General features: G+C 49.8%; 1 protein-coding gene across 2 annotated transcripts in view; it reads left to right on the top strand.

The window, feature by feature from the left end:
* The window catches only part of atp9b (ATPase phospholipid transporting 9B), a gene marked incomplete at its 5' end in the record, with an annotated part of 77,986 nt that extends 52,566 nt beyond the window's left edge, over window positions 1-25,420 (top strand). The window contains 15 exons of one of the 2 annotated variants that reach the window (XM_079259049.1): window positions 206-367; window positions 1,880-1,972; window positions 2,791-2,874; window positions 5,629-5,799; window positions 5,912-6,010; window positions 6,094-6,183; window positions 6,287-6,431; window positions 10,381-10,445; window positions 10,533-10,688; window positions 10,814-10,878; window positions 12,739-12,847; window positions 13,128-13,185; window positions 16,207-16,410; window positions 23,454-23,486; window positions 23,642-25,420. In XM_079259049.1, the coding sequence (XP_079115175.1) occupies window positions 206-367; window positions 1,880-1,972; window positions 2,791-2,874; window positions 5,629-5,799; window positions 5,912-6,010; window positions 6,094-6,183; window positions 6,287-6,431; window positions 10,381-10,445; window positions 10,533-10,688; window positions 10,814-10,878; window positions 12,739-12,847; window positions 13,128-13,185; window positions 16,207-16,410; window positions 23,454-23,486; window positions 23,642-23,778 (1,671 nt within the window). In that variant the 3' untranslated portion in view covers window positions 23,779-25,420. The remainder of the gene's footprint in view (window positions 1-205; window positions 368-1,879; window positions 1,973-2,790; window positions 2,875-5,628; window positions 5,800-5,911; window positions 6,011-6,093; window positions 6,184-6,286; window positions 6,432-10,380; window positions 10,446-10,532; window positions 10,689-10,813; window positions 10,879-12,738; window positions 12,848-13,127; window positions 13,186-16,206; window positions 16,411-23,453; window positions 23,487-23,641) is intronic. The other variant, XM_079259050.1, reaches the window with a different exon arrangement.
* Window positions 25,421-27,014: the final 1,594 nt, after the last annotated feature.

The following is a 27,014-nucleotide window of genomic DNA, read 5'->3' on the forward strand; positions in this document are numbered from 1 at the left end:
GCCTGTTACAGAGCCGGGTATTAACAGGAAGTCCTGATTTGTAACAACCTTTGAGTTAGCAAACTGAAGATTTGAGGCGTGTGCAGCTGAATGGGAAGAGGTGGGAAGGGGTTCCTGCTGCGAAGGCGAAGCAGAAAAACACTGGAAGACCTGTGCAGATGACTCATCAGGATGTTGTGTGTGTGTGTGTCCGTCCGTCCCTCAGGTCGCCCTGGTTCGCTGGACGGAGAGCGTCGGCCTGACCCTGGTCAACAGAGACCTGACCTCCCTGCAGCTGAAGACCCCGTCCGGACAGATCCTCTCCTTCCACATCCTGCAGATCTTCCCCTTCACCTCGGAGAGCAAGAGGATGGGCATCATCGTCCGGGTGGGCGCTGTGTCTCGCTTTCACTTCCTCTGCAGTCGGTCTGTTTGGAGTTTCTGCTCGATTCATCAAAAACGTGAAGAATTTCTCTTCGTCTCATTTTAGTGAAGAAGCCTTTTGGAACCTTTCTGCTGTAGACAAACGTGCAACATGCCGACGTTCCTCTGCCAAGATTCGTGTAGCTGAAGTGGAACAGAGCAAAGTTTTCACATAGAATACACGTAAAAGATGGGCGGAGCCTCCGTGACGTCGTCCGTAGGGCTCTGAAGAGCTGATGTAGAGCTCATTGGGCGGTTCCCACAGTCGCCATCTTTGCGAAGAGATGGAGCTTAGAGGGGGGCTGTGAGTGCGGGGGTGGATGATTGACAGCTAGCAAATCCCAATCTACCTGTAGGTAAGAGCTAACCGAGCTAACTCAGAGCTAACAGAAGCTAACCTGCTAACGAGTTTGGCTAAAACCACAACACCAGCTGGCATTAGTTTGGAGTTGTGACCAGGCGGCAACCTCCAGTGGTTAAAAGTGAAGCCTATGTAGAAGTGCATAAACCTGCAGTTCCCCCTTCATCCACTAGGGGCTGCAAAACAGAGCAAATCCCCATAGACTCCCATGTTAAAAAGACCAACTTCACAACAGAAATAAACATGTTTACAGCAGAAATAAACATGTTTACAGCAGAAATAAACATGTTTACAGCAGGAATACACATGTTTACAGCAGGAATACACATGTTTACAGCAGGAATAAACATGTTTACAGCCTGGTGCAAAAATCCATTTTAGGTTTAATAGATCAGGTTTACCTTCATGACAACTGTGGGGGGAGTGAATTTTTTTTTCTAACTCGCTTGTTTTAAAGTAATTTAATCTCAAAATTTGGCATATTTAGGGGCGTGTGCTTTTGATTGACAGGTACCCGAGCTCCCGCTCCAAGTCAGAAGAACGTAGAACAACCGCGGTTTTTAGCCGGTTAACAACGTGACTTAGCTTTAGCCCGCTTACCTCCGTTAGCTGGTTAGCTCCTGTTATCTCCGGGTTAGCTCGGTTAGCTCTTAGCTACAGAAAGCTCGTAGTTTGCTCGATGTCAATCATCCACCATGACGCTCACAACCCCCCTCTCAGCTCCACCTCTTTGCCCATATTTGTATTTTCCAGACGAGACGACACGCATACCCCTGCCAAGATGGTGATGGTAGGAACCGCCCACCGAGCTTCAATTCAGCTCTTCAGAAACCTACGGGTGACGTCACGGAGGCTCCGCCCATCTTTTATATACAGTCTATGGTTGTGACTCACCGAGCTAGCGGACCAAATAACAGACAGAACCGTCCATATGTCTGCGTTTTCAGCCTTATGGAGGGAAATGTCAGAAGTACTGGCGCCAGTTTTCGCCCAACCGAATTTGTGTAACCGGGCAAAAAAATGGGGATTTTGGACGGGAAACTCCTGAGATCACTGGGAAACATAGTTTTACTTGGATCTTTCCAGAGTTTGCTTTACTTTCCTTTTTTCATCCAGGAGGAGTCAACGGGTGAAATCACTTTCTACATGAAGGGTGCAGATGTTGCCATGGCGACCATTGTCCAGTACAACGACTGGCTCGAAGAGGAGGTAAAAACAAATCTTCTTACAGTAGCAGCTAATGCTAACGCCGCAACAGGAAATGACATCACCACGCAGGCAAACAGCTGGAAGTACGTCTGGTAAATGTAAATAATGATCTACTGGCGCTCTGGGGACTCGGACCTCGTTTTTCCAGACTCGTTGGTGCTGATGTGGGCACCTGTTGCACCACCTCCACCTGCAGCTGGATGATCAGACGAGTGATTATAAATATATAGAATTATAATGTAATTTAGCTGAAATCAGTCGTTTCAGAGGAAAACACGCCAATAGATCATAGAAACAACGGATATTTCTGATCGGCTGTCAATCTGAGGCTGCTGATTGGCCAAAGGTCTCGTGTGCTTATGTTCATAATCATATTGGCATTATCGAGTCATTTAGCACCGGGGGCAGCTTTGGGTGTAATTAGTGACCTGGATAAAGTAATTACAGTATGTCATATTCCTGAACAATGGTGCTAATGAGGTGCTGTAATATCCTGCTGTCAGATCAGCTGGCAGCGCTGCCGCTCTGCTCGTCAATAACCAATCACCACCACGATCCGCCCCCTTTCATATGAAAAATAAACCATCCCTTTGCTTTACTGTGTCCTCTGCACCTCTCCAGAGGGAATGTCGTTATTGATCTCTCTTGTGCTAACAATATGCTGTTATTGACGACACTGTACATGGTGTGCTTCTGCAGCAGCTGCTGTGTCGCCGTGGAACATCTGACCTTTATTTACGTTGCTCTTCAGAGACACAGCGTCTTGAGATGCAGCCAAGAGATAAAAAGCTTTTCTGATTCTTTTCTTTCATCCTCAGTGTGGGAACATGGCCAGAGAAGGTCTGAGGACTCTGGTGGTGGCCAAGAAGTCACTGTCCGAGGAGCAGTACCAGGACTTCGAGGTATGGAGCAACTCTTCTGAATCCTGGTAAAGAAGCCACTTTTTCCAGTCTGATACTGGCTTCAGCTGGCTGGGAGGATCAGGGGTGTCCAAGTCCTGTTCTGGAGATGGGCTAAATGTCTGAATCCACTCCTCCTCGTGCCATCCAGCGCTGCGGAGGCCTGGTGCTGTCAGCTGTGTTGGAGACGGGATGCATCTAAAAGCTGCAGGATAGCAGATCTCCAGGACCAGGCCTGCTGTAGATAAATGGACTGCAGATCATTTAGAACCGTTCCACAGATCATCACACACACCTACAGACCCTGGAGACCAAATGGCCCCTATCAGACCTCCAGTCCAGCTATCTGTCATGTTTTCTACGTGGCAATAAATCATCTCATGGTTCCAAACAGATGGGAAAGGTCTGGAAACTTTGAGACCGTCTCAGTGACGTCACATTGTTTTGGCGCCATGTTGGGAGGCTAAAAGCTAGCTGCTGCTATGCTGACTGTCAGAGACATCATTTTTACATAGACGCCTCGTTGAGAGCGAACCAGCGTCTCCACCATATTGGATGGGTCGCCGCCATATTGGATGGGTCTCTGCTTTTATGTCTTGCTGCAGAGTCAACCTAGTTTCCCACCATAACTGTTTTCTGTGGAACAACACGTATATATTACACACAAACAAAACACTTTTCTACATAACTGGTTTATAAATAATAAAACAGTGAATAATCTACTAAATGATAAATTTTACTTCTATGAGGTGTTTATAGAAAAATATGACATTGATGTTTCACAAAGAGAGTTTTACATGGTAGCATAATTACCTCCACCAAGGAGGTGATGTTTTTACCGCTTTATCTGTTTGTGTTCAAGATAACTTAAAAAGTTATGGATGGATTTTTATTAAATTTTCAGGACTTGTTGAAAATGTAAAAAGGAAGAACTGATTTAATTTTGGTGGTGATCCAGATCACCGTTTGGATCCAGGAACTTTTTAAAGGTCTTGGCGGAGGTTTACGCTCTCTGGGTAACTTTATTTACTTTATTTTCAGACTTTGTACAACTGTATCTCTATATTGATAAATTAATAAATGTAAATAAGAGTCAACTGTAGTCAAGAAAAAGCAGCAACTATTCCCGTATTTTGTTCAGCATACGGTTGTAATGACCAGCGAAATATTGAAAGCAGATTGTATGGAATTACATTTCACAAGGTTTAATAATAATTTATGTGACCAGATAAAAATAGATAAATTCAAATGCATCAACAAACAAACATGTCAGTATCAAATTCATTTATACATGTATTTATATTGTAGCTACCTTATGTCTTAAATAGCATTATAAAAATATTTTAGCATAAAAACTTTTTCTTTTTTTTTATGTTTTACAGTGATCTGTATCATAACAATATCTCTGGTCTTTGTAACAAACCAAACTGTGAGAAAAATCTGGTAAAAATTGGTGAAGTTATTGTTGTGGTTGGACCTTACACCTTATAAATAAATGCATTGGAGGTGCATGGAGACCCATCCAAGATGGCGGTGTGATGAGACGTCAGCTCGTATAGGCAGCGTGATACGATGTATATATGATGCGTGGAGTCCTAAAGAATGCAACCAGCCAGGCGGCATGTCTGCAGCTTGTTCAGACGGCGGACAGGAAGTCCAACACACTTTAACAATGTTGTTCTAGCAGTTCCTGTCATGCAGGGTGAGGATGTGATACCAGCAGCATGGAGAAGTAGGAAGTCAATAAGATGTTACTGACAGTTTTCTGAGTAGGTCCATCTTCTAATGACTCCTCTCAGCATACCCTCAGTGTTACAGTAGAACCGCCGCTGGTTGCCAAAGATTGAACCGGACAGAACCGTGTCGCTTCACCAGGCGGCAGTTTGGCTGTGTGGATCTGCACATGGGGAAAGCACACACATTTTATGCATAAATAAAGCACACATTTAATGGTGTTTGTTGAAGGAAAAAAGTCATAACTTGTCATAAACACTGAAACTCTCATCTCCATGTCTGAATTTACAGCCAGGTGAAGGTTAAACCTGTCAAGGTGAGGCTGTGAAGTCGTTTAAACGTATCGTAGCATCCAAACTGTGACATTAAACAGAACGGTTAACTTTGAAATAACTATTGCTAATTTAAAATTAACCTAAATGGACAAGGCTGTGCTTACAAATGCTAAACGGACAGAACACCGGTGGATGCTTCTCCTCTAACCTGGACCAGGAACACGTGTTTGGACAAAGTCTCGTCTTTTATGTCCATAAAAACCAGAATGTTTCCAAACGCTGCTTTCAGGCCCGATGAGGAATTCTCAGCTCTGTAATGGTAGCTGCAAGGCTAACTGCTAACTTCCTGCTAGCTTTCTACTAGCTTCCTGCTTAGCTTTCTGCTAACTTCCTTCTAGCTTCCTGCTTAGCTTCCTGCTAACTTCCTTCTAGCTTCCTGCTTAGCTTCCTGCTAACTTCCTTCTAGCTTCCTGCTTAGCTTTCTGCTAACTTCCTTCTAGCTTCCTGCTTAGCTTTCTGCTAACTTCCTTTTGGCTTCCTGCTTAGCTTCCTGCTTAGCTTCCTGCTAACTTCCGCTTAGCTTCCTGCTAGCTTTCTACTAGCTTCCTGCTAGCTTTTTACTAGCTTTCTTCTAGCTTCCTGCTAGCTTCTTTATAGTTTTGCCACCATGAGCGTTTGTTCTGAAAGTACTTATGATTTAAACTAATTTTGCAAATTTAACATATTTAACTTTTTTTTTTTTTTGCAGAATCGCTACAACCAGGCAAAGCTGAGCATCCACGACCGAGCCCTGAAGGTGGCAGCGGTGGTGGAGAGTCTGGAGAGGGAGATGGAGCTGCTGTGTCTGACTGGTGTGGAGGACCAGCTGCAGGCAGACGTCAGGCCCACGTTGGAGCTGCTGAGGAACGCCGGCATAAAGGTCTGAACAGGGATCTGAGCTGAGAAGGCTCTGGGTTCAGTACCCGCCTGAAAGTTTTCCTTTTTACAGTTCTACAACCTTCAGCATCATCATCCTCTTGTTTCCTGATTAGATCTGGATGTTGACGGGGGACAAGCTGGAGACGGCCACGTGCATCGCGAAAAGCTCCCACCTGGTTTCCAGGAACCAGGACATCCACGTCTTCAGACCGGTGCGGCGTCGCCTCTGGCTCTCTGTGCTGTCTTAGTATCCATGCTAGTCTCTGGTTAATGGTGTTGTGTTGCTGCGGAGCAGGTCTCCAACCGAGGAGAGGCCCATCTGGAGCTCAACGCCTTCAGAAGGAAGCATGACTGTGCTCTGGTCATCTCCGGAGACTCTTTAGAGGTACAGCAGAGGAGCAAGCACAAAGAGAATTAAAAGCCAAAGCAAATATCTGATGTTCGCCAGAAAGAAACGCTCACACACTGCTGACGTGTCTGTGTTTCAGATGTGTTTGAGGTATTATGAGCATGAGTTTGTGGAGCTGGCCTGTCAGTGTCCGGCAGTGGTCTGCTGTCGCTGCTCGCCCACCCAGAAAGCCCAGATCGTCCAACTCCTGCAGCAGCACACCGCCAACAGAACCTGCGCCATTGGTGAGTGTAGACGCACAGCGAGCAGCAGGAGCATCAGAACCTGCTTCAGTCACATGATCATGCTCCGTAACATGGAATATCCATTGTATGAGGTCCACATTCTAGTACTGGGTGGGATCCCTTTTTCATAGAGTGAAGGATCCAACAAGGTGGGAAAAGTCCTGAGAGATTTTGTGCCAATATGGCATCACACCATTACTGAAGATCATCATGAGAACCTCCCGTTCCACCTCATCATGATGAGAATCTCCCGTTCCACCTCATCATGAGAATCTCCCGTTCCACCTCATCATGAGAATCTCCCGTTCCACCTCATCATGAGAATCTCCCGTTCCACCACATCACCATGAGAATCTCCCGTTCCACCTCATCATGAGAATCTCCCGTTCCACCTCATCACCATGAGAATCTCCCGTTCCACCTCATCATGAGAATCTCCCGTTCCACCACATCACCATGAGAATCTCCCGTTCCACCTCATCATGAGAATCTCCCGTTCCACCATCTCACCATGAGAATCTCCCGTTCCACCTCATCACCATGAGAATCTCCCGTTCCACCTCATCACCATGAGAATCTCCCGTTCCACCTCATCACCATGAGAATCTCCCGTTCCACCTCATCACCATGAGAATCTCCCGTTCCACCTCATCACCATGAGAATCTCCCGTTCCACCACATCACCATGAGAATCTCCCGTTCCACCTCATCATGATGAGAATCTCCCGTTCCACCTCATCATGATGAGAATCTCCCGTTCCACCACATCATGATGAGAATCTCCCGTTCCACCACATCATGATGAGAATCTCCCGTTCCACCTCATCATGAGAATCTCCCGTTCCACCTCATCGCCATGAGAATCTCCCGTTCCACCTCATCGCCATGAGAATCTCCCGTTCCACCTCATCACCATAAGAATCTCCCGTTCCACCTCATCGCCATTAGAATCTCCCGTTCCACCTCATCGCCATTAGAATCTCCCGTTCCACCTCATCATGATGAGAACCTCCCGTTCCACCTCATCACGATGAGAATCTCCCGTTCCACCTCATCACCATTAGAATCTCCCGTTCCACCTCATCGCCATTAGAATCTCCCGTTCCACCTCATCGCCATTAGAATCTCCCGTTCCACCTCATCATGATGAGAACCTCCCGTTCCACCTCATCATGATGAGAATCTCCCGTTCCACCTCATCACCATTAGAATCTCCCGTTCCACCTCATCTCCATTAGAATCTCCCGTTCCACCTCATCATGATGAGAACCTCCCGTTCCACCTAATCATGATGAGAATCTCCCGTTCCACCTCATCACGATGAGAATCTCCCGTTCCACCTCATCACCATTAGAATCTCCCGTTCCACCTCATCGCCATGAGAATCTCCCGTTCCACCTCATCGCCATTAGAATCTCCCGTTCCACCTCATCGCCATTAGAATCTCCCGTTCCACCTCATCATGATGAGAACCTCCCGTTCCACCTCATCATGATGAGAATCTCCCGTTCCACCTCATCATGATGAGAACCTCCCGTTCCACCTCATCATGAGAATCTCCCGTTCCACCTCATCACCATGAGAATCTCCCGTTCCACCTCATCATGAGAATCTCCCGTTCCACCTCATCACCATGAGAATCTCCCGTTCCACCTCATCACCATGAGAATCTCCCGTTCCACCTCATCACCATGAGAATCTCCCGTTCCACCTCATCACCATGAGAATCTCCCGTTCCACCTCATCACCATGAGAATCTCCCGTTCCACCACATCATGATGAGAATCTCCCGTTCCACCTCATCATGATGAGAACCTCCCGTTCCACCTCATCATGATGAGAACCTCCCGTTCCACCTCATCACCATGAGAATCTCCCGTTCCACCTCATCATGATGAGAATCTCCCGTTCCACCTCATCACCATGAGAATCTCCCGTTCCACCACATCATGATGAGAATCTCCCGTTCCACCTCATCATGATGAGAATCTCCCGTTCCACCTCATCATGAGAATCTCCCGTTCCACCTCATCATGAGAATCTCCCGTTCCACCTCATCATGAGAATCTCCCGTTCCACCTCATCACCATGAGAATCTCCCGTTCCACCACATCACCATGAGAATCTCCCGTTCCACCTCATCACCATGAGAATCTCCCGTTCCACCTCATCACCATGAGAATCTCCCGTTCCACCTCATCATGATGAGAATCTCCCGTTCCACCTCATCACCATGAGAATCTCCCGTTCCACCCCATCACCATGAGAATCTCCCGTTCCACCTCATCACCATGAGAATCTCCCGTTCCACCTCATCACCATGAGAATCTCCCGTTCCACCTCATCACCATGAGAATCTCCCGTTCCACCTCATCACCATGAGAATCTCCCGTTCCACCTCATCACCATGAGAATCTCCCGTTCCACCTCATCACCATGAGAATCTCCCGTTCCACCTCATCACCATGAGAATCTCCCGTTCCACCTCATCACCATGAGAATCTCCCGTTCCACCTCATCACCATGAGAATCTCCCGTTCCACCTCATCACCATGAGAATCTCCCGTTCCACCTCATCACCATGAGAATCTCCCGTTCCACCTCATCACCATGAGAATCTCCCGTTCCACCTCATCACCATGAGAATCTCCCGTTCCACCTCATCACCATGAGAATCTCCCGTTCCACCTCATCACCATGAGAATCTCCCGTTCCACCTCATCATGAGAATCTCCCGTTCCACCTCATCACCATGAGAACCTCCCGTTCCACCTCATCATGATGAGAATCTCCCGTTCCACCTCATCACCATGAGAATCTCCCGTTCCACCTCATCACCATGAGAATCTCCCGTTCCACCTCATCATGATGAGAATCTCCCGTTCCACCTCATCATGATGAGAATCTCCCGTTCCACCTCATCATGAGAATCTCCCGTTCCACCTCATCACCATGAGAATCTCCCGTTCCACCACATCATGATGAGAATCTCCCGTTCCACCACATCATGATGAGAACCTCCCGTTCCACCTCATCACCATGAGAATCTCCCGTTCCACCTCATCACCATGAGAATCTCCCGTTCCACCTCATCACCATGAGAATCTCCCGTTCCACCTCATCACCATGAGAATCTCCCGTTCCACCTCATCACCATGAGAATCTCCCGTTCCACCTCATCACCATGAGAATCTCCCGTTCCACCTCATCACCATGAGAATCTCCCGTTCCACCTCATCACCATGAGAACCTCCCGTTCCACCTCATCACCATGAGAATCTCCCGTTCCACCTCATCACCATGAGAATCTCCCGTTCCACCTCATCACCATGAGAATCATGGATACGGTGGAACAAAATGCTGCGACCAGCAGCAGCCTGAACTGGAGACTCATCAGACCAGCAACGTTTCTCCATCTTCTATTGTCCAGCTCTGGTGAGACTGTGTGAATTGTAGCCTCAGTTTCCTGTTCTTACTGACAGGAGGGAACCCGCTGTGGTCTTCTGCTGCTGGAGACCATCTGCTTCCAGGCTGGACGGGTTCAGAGACTATGTTCTGGATGGAACCAGTGCTGACTGGAATTCCTGTTGTCTTTCTGTCATCTCCATGCAGTCTGACCATTCTATACTGAATAACAAACATGCTGCGTTCAGTCACGTAAATCTCTTTTCTTCCTCATTCTGAAGCTCAGTTTGAACTTCAGCACACCTACATGCTGCCCTGTGATTGGCTGATGAACAGGAAGCAGAGATTGAGCTGATAAAATGGCTTTTGGGAGAATGTGTCGCTGCAGGTCGTTGGAGAGGAAATATTTGACATGAAGTCACTCAGACAAATGAAAACTGGAGGCTGCAGAGCTTCATGTTGGAGGTTTTACGTCATGTGACCACTAGATGGCGGTGGAACCCAGAAAACATCCTCACTGCTGCTTTTATCTGTTTGGTGGCAGGTGATGGAGGAAACGATGTCAGCATGATCCAGGCTGCAGACTGTGGGATTGGGATTGAAGGAAAGGTAAAAACCAGCCTCCAGTCTGATTATTTCACAATTGTTTTTCTGTCTGGGATTCCTTCTGACGTCTTGTTGGCTGCTGTTGAGCAGGAGGGGAAGCAGGCGTCGTTGGCGGCAGACTTCTCCATCACGCAGTTTAAGCACATCGGCCGGCTGCTGATGGTTCACGGCAGGAACAGCTACAAGCGCTCGGCGGCGCTCGGTCAGTTTGTCATGCACAGAGGAATGATCATCTCCACCATGCAGGTACGCAGCGTCCTTCTCAGGAGCTTTCTGTAGGATCTTTCTTCTGACATTTAATCATGTGTGTTTGTTTGGTGAAACCAAAGAAAAGAGTTCAGCTCGTGACGCTCTTGTGTTTTTTATTTCAGGCCGTCTTCTCTTCCATCTTCTACTTCGCCTCTGTGCCGCTGTACCAGGGCTTCCTGATGGTCGGGTACGTAACTCATCGATCTGATGCGAAACACAACGAGACCCTCATTTATAAATCCTTTTGTAACTTGTAGATGTGCATCATCTAGTTTACAGAATCTGCTTTTATTTTGTAGGTGTTTGTTCATTTTTCCAGGTAAAAGTTTCCGAGATTAAAAGACCTTTAGTGTCAGGTCACCACATCTCAGGACATCAAATCAATCAAATCGAGGATACTTTATTCATCCCCGAGGGGAAATTCAAAGTTCAAGCCAGCTTGTCCACGGTTTGACATACAGACATGTAACATAATGACAAAAGAATAATACAGAACCAAGCTTAAGCTCAGGCCACGCAGCCAGTTTTACCAGCACCGCCTTATAACATGCAGAGGAATCCAAATCCTGAGCGCTCTCGCTGTAAAGGTAGCAGCAGGAAGAGTTGCGCCTACATGCTGGCAACTTCCAGAAGCAGCCAGAACAGTTGACCTGCCTGGTGTTTTCTCACTAAACCTGGAAATTTGCATGAAATGTTTTACATGGAAGCACATTTGAACAAAATAAAGGAAAAATAATGATTAGATTTACCATAGGTTATTGTAACTTGCTTAAGAAGCTGAATAAAACGTCTTTAACTGCAGTTTTGTCGGCTAAACTAGATCACCTTACCGATGGAGAAGTGACAAAGCTAAAGCGGATCCAGCATCGACCGTCTTCATGTGCATTTTAAAGATCCTCTTCGGATAACGAATGAGAACGATCTCGATGCTTTTAACATCTATTACCGTGGTAACGAGCAGGCCAAACCTCTCGAAACCGGTTAACTACATCAGAAACCTGCATGTAGTTAACCGGCTACAGTAAAGTAAAAAATGCTCCTCCCACAGTTAACCCCATACGCAGGGATAGACTGGACGCCTGGCATGGCAGCCAGTTTCCTGCTGGTCTGATGTGTTTCTGTGTATTTATCGGTCTCACCTGTTCATAAGTCAGTAGATCGCTGGTGTTGCTTCACGAAGAAGCCATGAAAACTTATTCCCAGTTTATGTGACTGGAACAGACAAACATTCAACATTTTTCTGCTAAAGACCTCTCTGTCCAGGATTTCTGACCTTCGGGATAGTTGGATAGCGCATGCACAAATGATTCACAAGTCATGGAAACCATCTATTATCAGATCAAATCAAGTTTCATGTATCATTTCACAGCAGCTGCAGTTGAATAAAATCACACCTCGAGGTTAAAGGCATCGGTTTACTTCGGCGACCTGAGCAGCGTTCGTTGAACTGAAAGCACCGAAGAGGCTTTTGACTTGTTCAGAAGGAGGAAGTTTGGTGACAGCCAGTTTCATGTTGACATTTCTGGACAGACGGCGTGTCTGGGGAGTTCTGGCGACCTGCAGGTAGAGCTGTAGATCGTCTGCATAAACGCAGAACGAGACACAATGAGCTGTCGCAGAACCAAAAGCATCAGTTGACCAAAATGCTGCACAAAACAAAGATAAAATCCTTCTTAAAGCAGATTACCAGAGTAAAACTACAACAGTGTAATAAAATAGATTAAATCTATTAAAATGATGTGTTTAAACTTAAAAAAAAAATGCTTCAGCAGAGTGTGTATAGATCCAGTAGAGCTTGCTGGCATGGCAGACAGGGTTGTCGCATGACGCCATGGAAGCGTGTACGCAGACAGAAGAACGGGCCCAGAATGGAGCCCTGTGGGACCCCACCGAGGTGGAGAGTAGCATGTAGAAGCAAAGAAACCTCCGTACCACGCAGCTGCTGACGATGCCCTCAGAAACACACATACATGAACAAATAAACACGCCAAGCACGGTAAAAACAGAGATGATTTTCTGGCTCTTCATCTCGCTGACGTCTCTGCAGGTACGCCACCATCTACACCATGTTTCCCGTCTTCTCTCTGGTTCTGGACCAAGACGTGAAGCCGGAGATGGCGCTGCTCTACCCGGAGCTTTACAAGGACCTCACCAAGGTTTCAGCAGCATCTGTAACCCCCCTTCCAGGCTGATTTCCTTTAACACAGGGGTGTCAAACTGCAGTCCTGGAGGGCTGGTATCCTGCAGGTTTTTATTGTCTCCATGCTCCAACACACACCTGACCGACAACAAAACAGGTTGACAAGAAGCTGCTGGATCCATTTGATTTGAATCAGCTTTGTTGGTGGAGGGAAACAACAAAAACCTGCCGGATTCCGGTCCTCGAGGACTGGATTCTGACACCCCTGCTTTAACACATCACTCTCTCTTCTTCAGGGCCGCTCGCTGTCTTTCAAAACCTTCCTCATCTGGGTTTTGATCAGCGTCTATCAAGGTAAGGAAGCATCTGGTGTGAGGCTGAAGTAGTTTTTCTGGGACGGTAGACGTCAGCGCCGCTCCTCCACCCCCCCCCCCCCCCTTTCAGATTCTCAGTCTGTTTCTCAGTATCTAAGGTTTCCAGCTGCTACATGCAGCCTTTTGTCTGTCCAGTAAATCGATATTTCTGTAATGGCTAAGCCATGCAGCGTGTGAGAAAGATCCATGTTCCTGCTCGAGCGTGACTTCCTGACAGCCCGGCTTTTTAATTAAAGGCCCGAAGCAGCTCTGGGGAGGGAAAAAGGAAACATTAAGCCCATAAAATATTAGGCACTGAGCCGGCTTCATTCATTACCGATGCTGGAATGCTCCGCATGAAGACATGAAAACGTAATTATGAGATCGGTTAGAGGCTATTAAGCTCAATTTGTGTGGTGTTATGATAAAACCGAGTCATCCAGGCACAGGAGGCGCCCAAACACGAGCGAAAGTCTGGACTCTGAGGACGTTTCGCTGAGTGAGACACACTGGAAGACATTGTCCATCAGCTCTTTATCTCCACAGTCGGTTTGTTTGGATGGATTTCTCTGGAATATTCTCATTCTTCACCTGTTTAATCAAACTTCCCGTTGACGGACAGCTGGAGCGGAAGTCTGTAAAAGTTCCATTTTTCATGGTTTATCTAAAACTGCATCAGAAGATGTTGGATTGGAACAAATTTTACGTTTCAGGCTACAACTTTTAAAATTAATTTTCCTGCTTTTTAACGTTCCTTCTCCCAACATGTATGATAACGAGTAACAGTGTCGAGGTTCAGGGAGAAGAGCGAGGAGGAAGGTCAATGCATTGGTTCCTGGCTCCACCCCCCCCACCCCTCGCCTGTCCAAAGGTGATACCCTGAACCCCACGCTGCAGGTGTGTCCACCAGAGTCTGCATCCCGCGATGTGGTTTATCTTGCCTGTATACAGTCACCTGGACAGCACTGCAGGACGACCCTGGAAGAGATAAAGGCAGCAGAAACCCCAAACAGACCAGTCACTGGACCACGATCCGTCCCCCCGTATCATCACAGGACCCCGATCCGACCCCCCGTAGCATCACAGGACCCCGATCCGACCCCCCGTATCATCACAGGACCCCGATCCGTCCCCCCGTATCATCACAGGACCCCGATCCGACCCCCCGTATCATCACAGGACCCCGATCCGACCCCCCGTATCATCACAGGACCCCGATCCATCCCCCCGTATCATCACAGGACCCCGATCCGACCCCCCGTATCATCACAGGACCCCGATCCGACCCCCCGTATCATCACAGGACCCCGATCCATCCCCCCGTATCATCACAGGACCCCGATCCATCCCCCCGTAGCATCACAGGACCCCGATCCATCCCCCGTAGCGTCACAGGACCCCGATCCATCCCCCCGTACGTCACAGGCCCACAATCGGACCCCCCGTATCATTACAGGACCCCGATCCATCCCCCCGTACGTCACAGGCCCACAATCGGACCCCCCCTAGCATCACAGGACCACCATCCGACCCCCCGTATCATCACAGGACCACCATCCGACCCCCCGTAGCATTACAGGACCACCATCCGACCCCCCCTAGCATCACAGGACCACCATCCGACCCCCCGTATCATCACAGGACCCCGATCCGACCCCCCCGTAGCATCACAGGACCCCGATCCAACCCCCCGTAGCATCACAGGACCCCGATCCATCCCCCCGTAGCATCACAGGACCCCGATCCATCCCCCCGTACGTCACAGGACCCCGATCCATCCCCCCGTACGTCACAGGCCCACAATCGGACCCCCCGTAGCATCACAGGACCCCGATCCGACCCCCCGTAGCATCACAGGACCCCGATCCGACCCCCCGTAGCATCACAGGACCACAATCCGTCCCCCCATACGTCACAGGACCACAATCCGACCCACCGTATCATCACACGACCACAATCCCACCCCCCGTACCATCACAGGACCACGATCCGACCCTCCGTACTATCACAGGACCCCGACCCCCCGTACCGTCACAGGACCACGATCCGACCCCCCGTAGCGTCACAGGACCACGATCCGACCCCCCGTAGCGTCACAGGACCACGATCCGACCCCCCGTAGCGTCACAGGACCACGATCCCACCCCCCGTAGCGTCACAGGACCACGATCCCACCCCCCGTATCATCACAGGACCACGATCCCACCCCCCGTACCATCACAGGACCACGATCCGACCCTCCGTACTATCACAGGACCCCGACCCCCCGTACCATCACAGGACCACGATCCGACCCTCCGTACTATCACAGGACCCCGACCCCCCGTACCGTCACAGGACCACGATCCGACCCCACGTAGCATCACAGGACCCCGACCCCCCGTACCGTCACAGGACCACGATCCGACCCCCCGTAGCATCACAGGACCCCGACCCCCCGTACCGTCACAGGACCACGATCCGACCCCCCGTAGCATCACAGGACCCCGACCCCCCGTACCGTCACAGGACCACGATCCGACCCCACGTAGCATCACAGGACCCCGACCCCCCGTACCGTCACAGGACCACGATCCGACCCCCCGTAGCATCACAGGACCCCGACCCCCCGTACCGTCACAGGACCACGATCCGACCCCCCGTAGCATCACAGGACCCCGATCCGACCCCCCCGTATCATCACAGGACCCCGATCCCACCCCCCGTACCGTCACAGGACCGCGATGCGACCCCCCGTACCATCACAGGACCACGATCCGACCCAGGTGCCGTCAAAGAACCGGGTTTTTGGACCTGTTCCGGCCAGTCCAGATGCTCCTTTTGCACCAGTTCTTGAACAACTAACTAGTCAAACTATAATCAATCTTTTTAATGTGCGACGACATTCTGACTGCAGAACAAGGAAATATGGAAATCTTTTTGGATTTCATCACTTCCTGTTTTTGCGCTTCGTATTTTACTGGTGTGAGACGCAAACGTACAAATCCGGTTTGAACGGATCTGGTTTCCTGTTTTCTTTCAGGCGGCATCCTGATGTACGGCGCGCTGGTGCTGTTTGAGTCGGAGTTCGTGCACGTGGTGGCCATCTCCTTCACGGCGCTCATCCTGACGGAGCTACTGATGGTGGCCCTGACGGTCCGGACCTGGCATTGGCTCATGGTGGTGGCCGAGCTCTTCAGCCTGGCCTGCTACCTGGCCTCTCTCGCCTTCCTCAGCGAGTACTTCGGTAGGAGCCGGCTGGAGATTTTCTACTCTACTCAGATTTTAGACGTATTTACTGAACTGAAGCTGCTGGAGTCTAATTTATGTATGGAAAACCAGAAGGGTCAAAATCATGTCGTTTAAAATCCCTGCTGATGATTTAATGCGACTTGGTGTTTAGTGAACAGCCTGAACTGAAGGTTTATATTCATGATTTAAACATTATTAATAAAAAATAAAATTGGTTTATAGAAAAAAACCTTTATCACCGATTCTGTTCATAACTTATATGGACAGAATTTCTAGGCGCAGCCGAGGTGTTGAGGGGATCCGGCTTGGTGGCCTCAGGATTGGGTCCCTGCTTTTTGCGGATGACGTGGTCCTGTTGGCTTCATCTGGTCGTGATCTCCAGCTCTTGAGCGATTCGCGGCCGAGTGTGAAGCGGCTGGGATGAGAATCAGCACCTCCAAATCTGAGACCATGGTCCTCAGCCGAAATAGGGTGGATTGCCCTCTCCGGGTCGGGAGTCAGGTCCTGCCTCAAGTGGAGGAGTTTAAATATCTCGGGGTCTTGTTCACGAGTGAGGGAAGGATGGAGCGCGAGATCAACAGACGGATCAGTGCGGCGTCTGCAGTAATGCGGACTCTGCGCCGGTCTGTCGTGGTGAAGAAGGAGCTGAGCCAGAAGGCGAAGCTCTCGATTTACCAGTCGATCTACGTTCCTACCCTCACCTATGGTCATGAGCTGTGGGTCGGGACCGAAAGAAGGAGATCTCGTATACAGGCGGCTGAAATGAGTTTCCTCCGCAGGGTGGCCGGGCTCTCCCGTAGAGATAGGGTGAGGAGCTCGGTCATCCTGGAGGAGATCAGAGTAGAGCCGCTGCTCCTCTGCATCGAGAGGAACCAGTTGAGGTGGCTCGGGCATCTGGTCAGGATGCCTCCTGGACCTCCCTGGTGAGGTGTTCCAGGCACGTCCCTCTGGGAGGAGACCCCGGGGAAGACCCAGGACACGCTGGAGGGATTATATCTCTCGGCTGGCCTGGGAACGCCTCGGGATCCCCCCGCAGAGTTGGTAAATGTGGCTGGTGCCCCCACGACCAGACCCCGGATAAGCGGCATGAAGACGAGACGAGATAAAACACTTCATATTTAATTGATCAAGTCAATTCAACTTTATTTGTACCAAAATGTAGTTTAACACCCTGTCCAGGTTATCCTAATACATTCCAGTCCAGTTATAATCCGGTGAATACAAATCCAGTTTCATCCACATTAGTCCAGTTTGTAAGAGCCAGTTCATTAAAATAAGGACAGAGCTAACCTCTACCAGAACCAGAACCAGGAAGGAAAACCTCCATCAGGACCAGAACCAGAACCAGGAAGGAAAACCTCCATCAGAACCAGAACCAGGAAGGAAAACCTCCATCAGAACCAGGAAGGAAAACCTCCATCAGAACCAGGAAGGAAAACCTCCATCAGAACCAGGAAGGAAAACCTCCATCATGACCAGAACCAGGAAGGAAAACCTCCATCGGGACCAGAACCAGAAAGGAAAACCTCCATCGGGACAAGAACCAGGAAGGAAAACCTCCATCAGGACCAGAACCAGGAAGGAAAACCTCCATCAGGACAAGAACCAGGAAGGAAAACCACCATCAGAACCAGAACCAGGAAGGAAAACCTCCATCAGGACCAGAACCAGGAAGGAAAACCTCCATCATGACCAGAACCAGGAAGGAAAACCTCCATCATGACCAGAACCAGGAAGGAAAACCTCCATCATGACCAGAACCAGGAAGGAAAACCTCCATCGGGACCAGAACCAGGAAGGAAAACCTCCATCGGGACCAGAACCAGGAAGGAAAACCTCCATCGGGACCAGAACCAGGAAGGAAAACCTCCATCGGGACCAGAACCAGGAAGGAAAACCTCCATCGGGACCAGAACCAGGAAGGAAAACCTCCATCGGGACCAGAACCAGGAAGGAAAACCTCCATCAGAACCAGGAAGGAAAACCTCCATCAGAACCAGGAAGGAAAACCTCCATCGGGACAAGAACCAGGAAGGAAACCCACCATCAGAACCAGAACCAGGAAGGAAAACCTCCATCAGGACCAGAACCAGGAAGGAAAACCTCCATCATGACCAGAACCAGGAAGGAACACCTCCATCGGGACCAGAACCAGGAAGGAAAACCTCCATCATGACCAGAACCAGGAAGGAAAACCTCCATCTGGACCAGAACCAGGAAGGAAAACCTCCATCGGGACCAGAACCAGGAAGGAAAACCTCCATCGGGACCAGAACCAGGAAGGAAAACCTCCATCATGACCAGAACCAGGAAGGAAAACCTCCATCTGGACCAGAACCAGGAAGGAAAACCTCTATCGGGACCAGAACCAGGAAGGAAAACCTCCATCGGGACCAGAACCAGGAAGGAAAACCTCCATCATGACCAGAACCAGGAAGGAAAACCTCCATCAGGACCAGAACCAGGAAGGAAAACCTCCATCAGGACCAGAACCAGGAAGGAAAACCTCCATCAGGACCAGAACCAGGAAGGAAAACCACCATCAGAACCAGAACCAGGAAAAACCTTCATCATGACCAGAACCAGGAAGGAAAACCTTCATCATGACCAGAACCAGGAAGGAAAACCTCCATCATGACCAGAACCAGGAAGGTAAACCTCCATCATGACCAGAACCAGGAAGGTAAACCTCCATCAGGACCAGAACCAGGAAGGTAAACCTCCATCAGGACCAGAACCAGGAAGGAAAACCTTCATCAGGACCAGAACCAGGAAGGAAAACCTCCATCATGACTAGAACCAGGAAGGAAAACCTCCATCGGGACCAGAACCAGAAAGGAAAACCTCCATCGGGACCAGAACCAGGAAGGAAAACCTCCATCGGGACCAGAACCAGGAAGGTAAACCTCCATCAGGACCAGAACCAGGAAGGAAAACCACCATCAGAACCAGAACCAGGAAGGAAAACCTTCATCAGGACCAGAACCAGGAAGGAAAACCTCCATCATGACCAGAACCAGAAAGGAAAACCTCCATCGGGACCAGTACCAGGAAGGAAAACCTCCATCAGAACCAGAACCAGGAAGGAAAACCTCCATCAGAACCAGGAAGGAAAACCTCCATCATGACCAGAACCAGGAAGGAAAACCTCCATCAGGACCCAAACCAGGAAGGAAAACCTCCATCGGGACCAGAACCAGGAAGGAAAACCTCCATCGGGACCAGAACCAGGAAGGAAAACCTCCATCGGGACCAGAACCAGGAAGGAAAACCTCCATCGGGACCAGAACCAGGAGGGAAAACCTCCATCGGGACCAGAACCAGGAGGGAAAACCTCCATCGGGACCAGAACCAGGAGGGAAAACCTCCATCGGGACCAGAACCAGGAGGGAAAACCTCCATCGGGACCAGAACCAGGAAGGAAAACCTCCATCGGGACCAGAACCAGGAAGAAAAACCTCCATCGGGACCAGAACCAGGAAGGAAAACCTCCATCGGGACCAGGAAGGAAAACCTCCATCAGAACCAGAACCAGGAAGGAAAACCTCCCTCAGGACCAGAACCAGGAAGGAAAACCTCCATCAGGACCAGAACCAGGAAGGAAAACCTCCATCATGACCAGAACCAGGAAGGAAAACCTCCATCAGGACCAGAACCAGGAAGGAAAACCTCCATCAGGACAAGAACCAGGAAGGAAAACCTCCATCTGGACCCGAACCAGGAAGGAAAACCTCCATCAGGACCAGAACCAGGAAGGAAAACCTCCATCAGGACCAGAACCAGGAAGGTAAACCTCCATCGGAACCAGAACCAGGAAGGAAACCCTCCATCGGGACCAGAACCAGGAAGGAAAACCTCCATCGGGACCAGAACCAGGAAGGTAAACCTCCATCGGGACCAGAACCAGGAAGGTAAACCTCCATCGGGACCAGAACCAGGAAGGTAAACCTCCATCGGGACCAGAACCAGGAAGGAAAACCACCATCGGGACCAGAACCAGGAGGGAAAACCACCATCGGGACCAGAACCAGGAGGGAAAACCTCCATCGGGACCAGAACCAGGAAGGAAAACCTCCATCGGGACCAGAACCAGCGTTGATCTGTAACCAGGACTGAAGGGATCCGGGTCACCACCTGACTCGGAGGTTTTTAAGACGTTTTATAATTTGACTAGATGAATCTGATGAGGTCACTTCCTGTCAAATTTTCGACCAATCAGAGAGCTTAAACAGATTTTGACCCTTCTGAGTTTCCATACGTTCAACCGGAGCTGCTGCTGCTTTCTGTCTGACGTGATGCTGCTAAACTTCTGTTTTCTCTTATTTCTCCTCTTCCTCCTCCTTGTCCTCCTCCTATTCATCATACTCCTGCTCCTCCTCCTCCTCGTCCTCCTCCTCTTCATCATACTCCTGCTCCTCCTCCTCCTCGTCCTCCTCCTCTTCATCATACTCCTGCTCCTCCTCCTCCTCGTCCTCCTCCTATTCATCATACTCCTGCTCCTCCTCCTCCTCGTCCTCCTCCTCTTCATCATACTCCTGCTCCTCCTTCTCCTCGTCGTCCTCCTCTTCATCATACTACTGCTCCTCCTCGTCCTCCTCCTCTTCATCATACTCCTGCTCCGCCTTCTCCTCGTCCTCCTCCTCTTCATCATACTCCTGCTCCTCCTTCTCCTCGTCCTCCTCCTATTCATCATACTACTGCTCCTCCTCGTCCTCCTCCTCTTCATCATACTCCTGCTCCTCCTTCTCCTCGTCCTCCTCCTATTCATCATACTCCTGCTCCTCCTCCTCCTCGTCCTCCTCCTCTTCATCATACTCCTGCTCCTCGTCCTCCTCATCCTCCTCCTATTCATCATACTCCTGCTCCTCCTCCTCCTCGTCCTCCTCCTCTTCATCATACTCCTGCTCCGCCTTCTCCTCGTCCTCCTCCTCTTCATCATACTCCTGCTCCTCCTTCTCCTCGTCCTCCTCCTATTCATCATACTACTGCTCCTCCTCGTCCTCCTCCTCTTCATCATACTCCTGCTCCTCCTCCTCCTCGTCCTCCTCCTCTTCATCATACTCCTGCTCCGCCTTCTCCTCGTCCTCCTCCTCTTCATCATACTCCTGCTCCTCCTTCTCCTCGTCCTCCTCCTATTCATCATACTACTGCTCCTCCTCGTCCTCCTCCTCTTCATCATACTCCTGCTCCTCCTTCTCCTCGTCCTCCTCCTATTCATCATACTACTGCTCCTCCTCGTCCTCCTCCTCTTCATCATACTCCTGCTCCTCCTTCTCCTCGTCCTCCTCCTCTTCATCATACTCCTGCTCCTCCTCCTCCTCGTCCTCCTCCTCTTCATCATACTCCTGCTCCTCCTTCTCCTCGTCCTCCTCCTATTCATCATACTACTGCTCCTCCTCGTCCTCCTCCTCTTCATCATACTCCTGCTCCTCCTCCTCCTCGTCCTCCTCCTCTTCATCATACTCCTGCTCCTCCTCCTCCTCGTCCTCCTCCTATTCATCATACTCCTGCTCCTCCTCCTCCTCGTCCTCCTCCTCTTCATCATACTCCTGCTCCTCCTTCTCCTCGTCCTCCTCCTATTCATCATACTCCTGCTCCTCCTCGTCCTCCTCCTCTTCATCATACTCCTGCTCCTCCTTCTCCTCGTCCTCCTCCTATTCATCATACTCCTGCTCCTCCTCGTCCTCCTCCTCTTCATCATACTCCTGCTCCTCCTTCTCCTCGTCCTCCTCCTATTCATCATACTCCTGCTCCTCCTCGTCCTCCTCCTCTTCATCATACTCCTGCTCCGCCTTCTCCTCGTCCTCCTCCTATTCATCATACTCCTGCTCCTCCTCGTCCTCCTCCTATTCATCATACTCCTGCTCCTCCTCGTCCTCCTCCTCTTCATCATACTCCTGCTCCGCCTTCTCCTCGTCCTCCTCCTCTTCATCATACTCCTGCTCCTCCTCGTCCTCCTCCTATTCATTATACTCCTGCTCCTCCTTCTCCTCATCCTCCTCCTATTCATCATACTCCTGCTCCTCCTTCTCCTCGTCCTCCTCCTATTCATCATACTACTGCTCCTCCTCGTCCTCCTCCTCTTCATCATACTCCTGCTCCGCCTTCTCCTCGTCCTCCTCCTCTTCATCGTACTCCTGCTCCTCGTCCTCCTCCTCTTCATCGTACTCCTGCTCCTCCTTCTCCTCGTCCTCCTCCTCTTCATCGTACTCCTGCTCCTCCTTCTCCTCGTCCTCCTCCTCTTCATCGTCCTCCTCCTATTCATCGTACTCCTGCTCCTCCTTCTCCTCGTCCTCCTCCTCTTCATCGTCCTCCTCCTATTCATCGTACTCCTGCTCCTTCTCCTCGTCCTCCTCCTCTTCATCGTCCTCCTCCTATTCATCGTACTCCTGCTCCTCCTTCTCCTCGTCCTCCTCCTCTTCATCGTCCTCCTCCTATTCATCGTACTCCTGCTCCTCCTTCTCCTCGTCCTCCTCCTCTTCATCGTCCTCCTCCTATTCATCGTACTCCTGCTCCTCCTTCTCCTCGTCCTCCTCCTCTTCATCGTCCTCCTCCTATTCATCGTACTCCTGCTCCTCCTTCTCCTCGTCGTCCTCCTCTTCATCGTCGTCCTCCTATTCATCGTACTCCTGCTCCTCCTTCTCCTCGTCCTCCTCCTCTTCATCGTACTCCTACTCCTCCTCGTCCTTCTCCTCGTCCTCCTCCTATTCATCGTACTCCTGCTCCTCCTTCTCCTCGTCCTCCTCCTCTTCATCGTACTCCTGCTCCTCCTTCTCCTCGTCCTCCTCCTCTTCATCGTACTCCTACTCCTCCTCGTCCTTCTCCTCGTCCTCCTCCTATTCATCGTACTCCTGCTCCTCCTTCTCCTCGTCCTCCTCCTATTCATCGTACTCCTGCTCCTCCTTCTCCTCGTCCTCCTCCTCTTCATCGTACTCCTGCTCCTCCTCCTCCTCGTCCTCCTCCTCTTCATCGTACTCCTCCTCCTCCCTGTGTGCTCCTGACCGTCTCTGCTGCTCCTCCCTGCTCCTCCTCCTCCAGGCATAGGCCGGGTGTCCTTCGGAGCTTTCTTTGGTAGGTCTGCAGCCCCTCCCCCTCCGCCCGTCATCCAGTCAGATTCTTTCCTGCGGCGTCGCCGTGGCGCCCGTCGCCGTGGCGCCCGTCCCACCTGGTTGTTTATCATGTAGGTTTTGGTGGGATTTGGTTCATGTGTTGTTTCCTCCCTGCAGACTTCTCCTACATCACCACCTGGCCTTTCCTGTGGAAGGTGTCGGCCATCACGCTGGTCAGCTGTCTTCCTCTCTACATCATCAAGTACCTGAAGCGGAAGTTCTCCCCGCCCAGCTACTCCAAACTGTCCTCCTGAGACCGACCGCGGGAGGAGTCTCTTTTTTCAGCACTTTTCTACTAAACTTTCTGCCCTGCAGCGTCGGACAGGAACCGCTGGAACAATCACAAACGGAGACATCGAGGCTTTGGCGGTTTTAGTCGCTGCTTCTTTGGGTTTACTTGGAAAAAAACCTGAATTCCTGCTGAAGGCTGGAAACGCTCGACCCCGTCTGGTCCTGAAGGGTCGGTCTGCCGCCTTCTGTTTTAAAGCAAATCTGCTTTCAGCCACATTTTTTACAGTGTGGAAGCATCTTTTTCAGCGTTTAAGTTTTTATAAACGTTTTTTTAAGTGTTTTATTAAAAGCATTTTTGAACAATGTTAAATTGCTGGAAGGGATAAACAAATCAAACTGTTAGTTTATCCCGTGTTACTGTAAATAAAGCCTTTACACGCAGCTGTCTGCTAAAAAAAACGCTACAAACTTTACCAAAAACACATCCGTCGAGGAAAACGCTCCGAGCTAACGCTGTGAAACGTCATATTTATCGTCTAAAAGTTGGGATGCTGAGTCAGACGTAAGTAAAAACAGAATCTCATCATTTCATCGTCAGCTTGACGCTAAACGTCACGTCACATGACCAAACTGACTTTTTATCATTTGATGGAAAATATCAGCTGGTTGTGACTCTGATGCAGAAACACAGCTGGAACGGGAGCAACGGAGGTAGCTGGTACAGAGAAGATGATGTTCGGAGAATTAGGAGGAATCTCTGTATGCGGGGGACAAGGCTGAACACTTCTGTAAAAATATTTCCAGAGTTATGTTTAGCATCTTTAGCATCTCCTCTTCTTTCAACAACAGTTTAACATCAGGGAAGCGAGGAGACCAGCAGTTCTAGGACAGGACTGGTGTCCCATTCCGGTCTGATTGAGGATTGCTGGTCCATGCTGCGACTTCCAGCACAGAAGATCACAAGCATCCGGCCCTGTCCCCAGCATACAGAGATTCCTCCTTATTCTCTGAAGCTGATTAGCAGCCGGTTCACATTCTGCATCAAATGAGACGTTTCTTCTTCTACTCTGAGGAAAATTTGTCTGGATGAGATGCAGGAATGATTGTTTTCAGGTTTTGTTTCCGTTTTCCGCAGCGTGTTGCTTTCTCGCTCGTACAATCCTTCGTCTCTACGGAGGACGACCAGCATTAAATGGTTTGTTTTTTTTTCTCTTTTCATTTGCCTTGAATGACTCCTCGTTTCTGATGCCTGACGGCGGCGACCGTCCCGTCGCAGCTCGCTTTGTGCCTCATCATCCCGTCGATGTATCGCTCTGAACATTCTAGTTTTCCGATGGAAAACTTCTTCAGGAGTCGTCGCCAAGGACGTTGGGGCGATGGACATTGATGCTTTCACGGAGGAATGAGTTCTATCATTGACTCCTTTGACATGTTGGAGAAACTGAACTGTTGCATGTAAATGTGAGGAAACAGGGTGAAGTTCTACGTGTTGCCGCCGTGACGCAACGGCGTGACGCCGCGCCGCGTTGGGAGGAAAACATGGAGGAACGGAGGTTTCGTTTGTTTTTTAATTCCTACAAACTGCGAAGTGAAAAGATGATTCCTGATTTGTGTTGACGTGTTTGTTCCGTGTCCGTGTGGAGTCCGTGTCATTTCCAACCCTCAGTGTTTATGTTTCATAACGATCAATAAAAAGAAGCAACGATTCCTGACAGGATTTGTGCAGTTTGTCATGTGACCACTAGAGGGAGCCAGAGACGAGGCGACCGCATCGGGTGGAGGCTCCGAGCCAGCAGGCTGGGAGGTCAGACCAGGTCCAGGCCAGATCCTGGTCTATCCAGACCAGATCCAGACCAGATCCTGGTCTATCCAGACCAGATCCTGGTCTAAGCCAGGTCCAGACCAGATCCTGGTCTATCCAGACCAGATCCAAACCAGATCCTGGTCTATCCAAGCCAGGTCCAGACCAGATCCTGGTCTATCCAGGCCAGATCCTGGTCTATCCAGACCAGGTCAGTCACAGATCCTGGTTTATCCCAGATCCCAGTTTATCCCAGACCAGGTCCAGACCATATCCTGATTTATCCTACACCAGGTTCATCCCAGACCCCGGTCCATCCCAAACCAGTTCCATCCCAGATCCCGGTCCATCCCAAACCAGTTCCATCCCAGATCCTGGTCTATCCCAGACCAGGTCTATCCAGACCCAGTTCCACCACAGGCGCCAATCTGTCAGACCCTGGACCATCCCAGACCCAGATCCGTCCAGATTCTGGTCTATCCCAGACCCTGGTCCATCCTCAGACCTTCATACCATCAGAACCAGGTTTTTGGACTTGTGGACGATCTGAATGCTGTTTTTCTTCCAACAAAGATACTGGTTGGTCAGACCACCGTCCAGTTCTCCAGTGGGTGATGGACCCGGTCTGCATGCGGCTTCTTTCCCACCAGTGAAGTCTGAAGTGATGTTATAGAGCTGATAAGGTTTCCATGGTGACCTTGGTTCCACCAGCTGATGATGATGATGATGGTGGTGGTGGTTCTGGTCCAACTGAGGTCCAGGTTTTACTGAAACCTTCCAGATTAACAGAGTGGTTTAATAATCTTCCAGAAGTTTCTGACATTATATTTATTTACTTTTATTTGCTTCTTAAAGGAAAACTTTTCATCGTGACCAGGAGAGATTTCTGAAACTACCATCCAGAACAACGTTCTGGACACTACCATCCAGAACCGGAACAACATTCTGGACGCTACCATCCAGAACAGGAACAACGTTCTGGATGCTACCATCCAGAACAGGAACAACGTTCTGGACACTACCATCCAGAACCGGAACAACATTCTGGACGCTACCATCCAGAACAGGAACAACGTTCTGGATGCTACCATCCAGAACCGGAACAACATTCTGGACGCTACCATCCAGAACAGGAACAACGTTCTGGATGCCACCATTCACAACAGGAACAACGTTCTGGATGCTACCATTCACAACAGGAACAACGTTCTGGATGCTACCATTCACAACAGGAACAACGTTCTAGATGCCACCATTCACAACAGGAACAACGTTCTGGATGCCACCATTCACAACAGGAACAACGTTCTGGATGCCACCATTCACAACAGGAACAACGTTCTAGATGCCACCATTCACAACAGGAACAACGTTCTAGATGCCACCATTCACAACAGGAACAACGTTCTAGATGCCACCATTCACAACAGGAACAACGTTCTAGATGCCACCATTCAC

The sequence above is a fragment of the Telmatherina bonti genome (assembly GCF_933228915.1).
Source record: "Telmatherina bonti genome assembly, chromosome: 19".
Taxonomy (NCBI): domain Eukaryota; kingdom Metazoa; phylum Chordata; class Actinopteri; order Atheriniformes; family Telmatherinidae; genus Telmatherina; species Telmatherina bonti.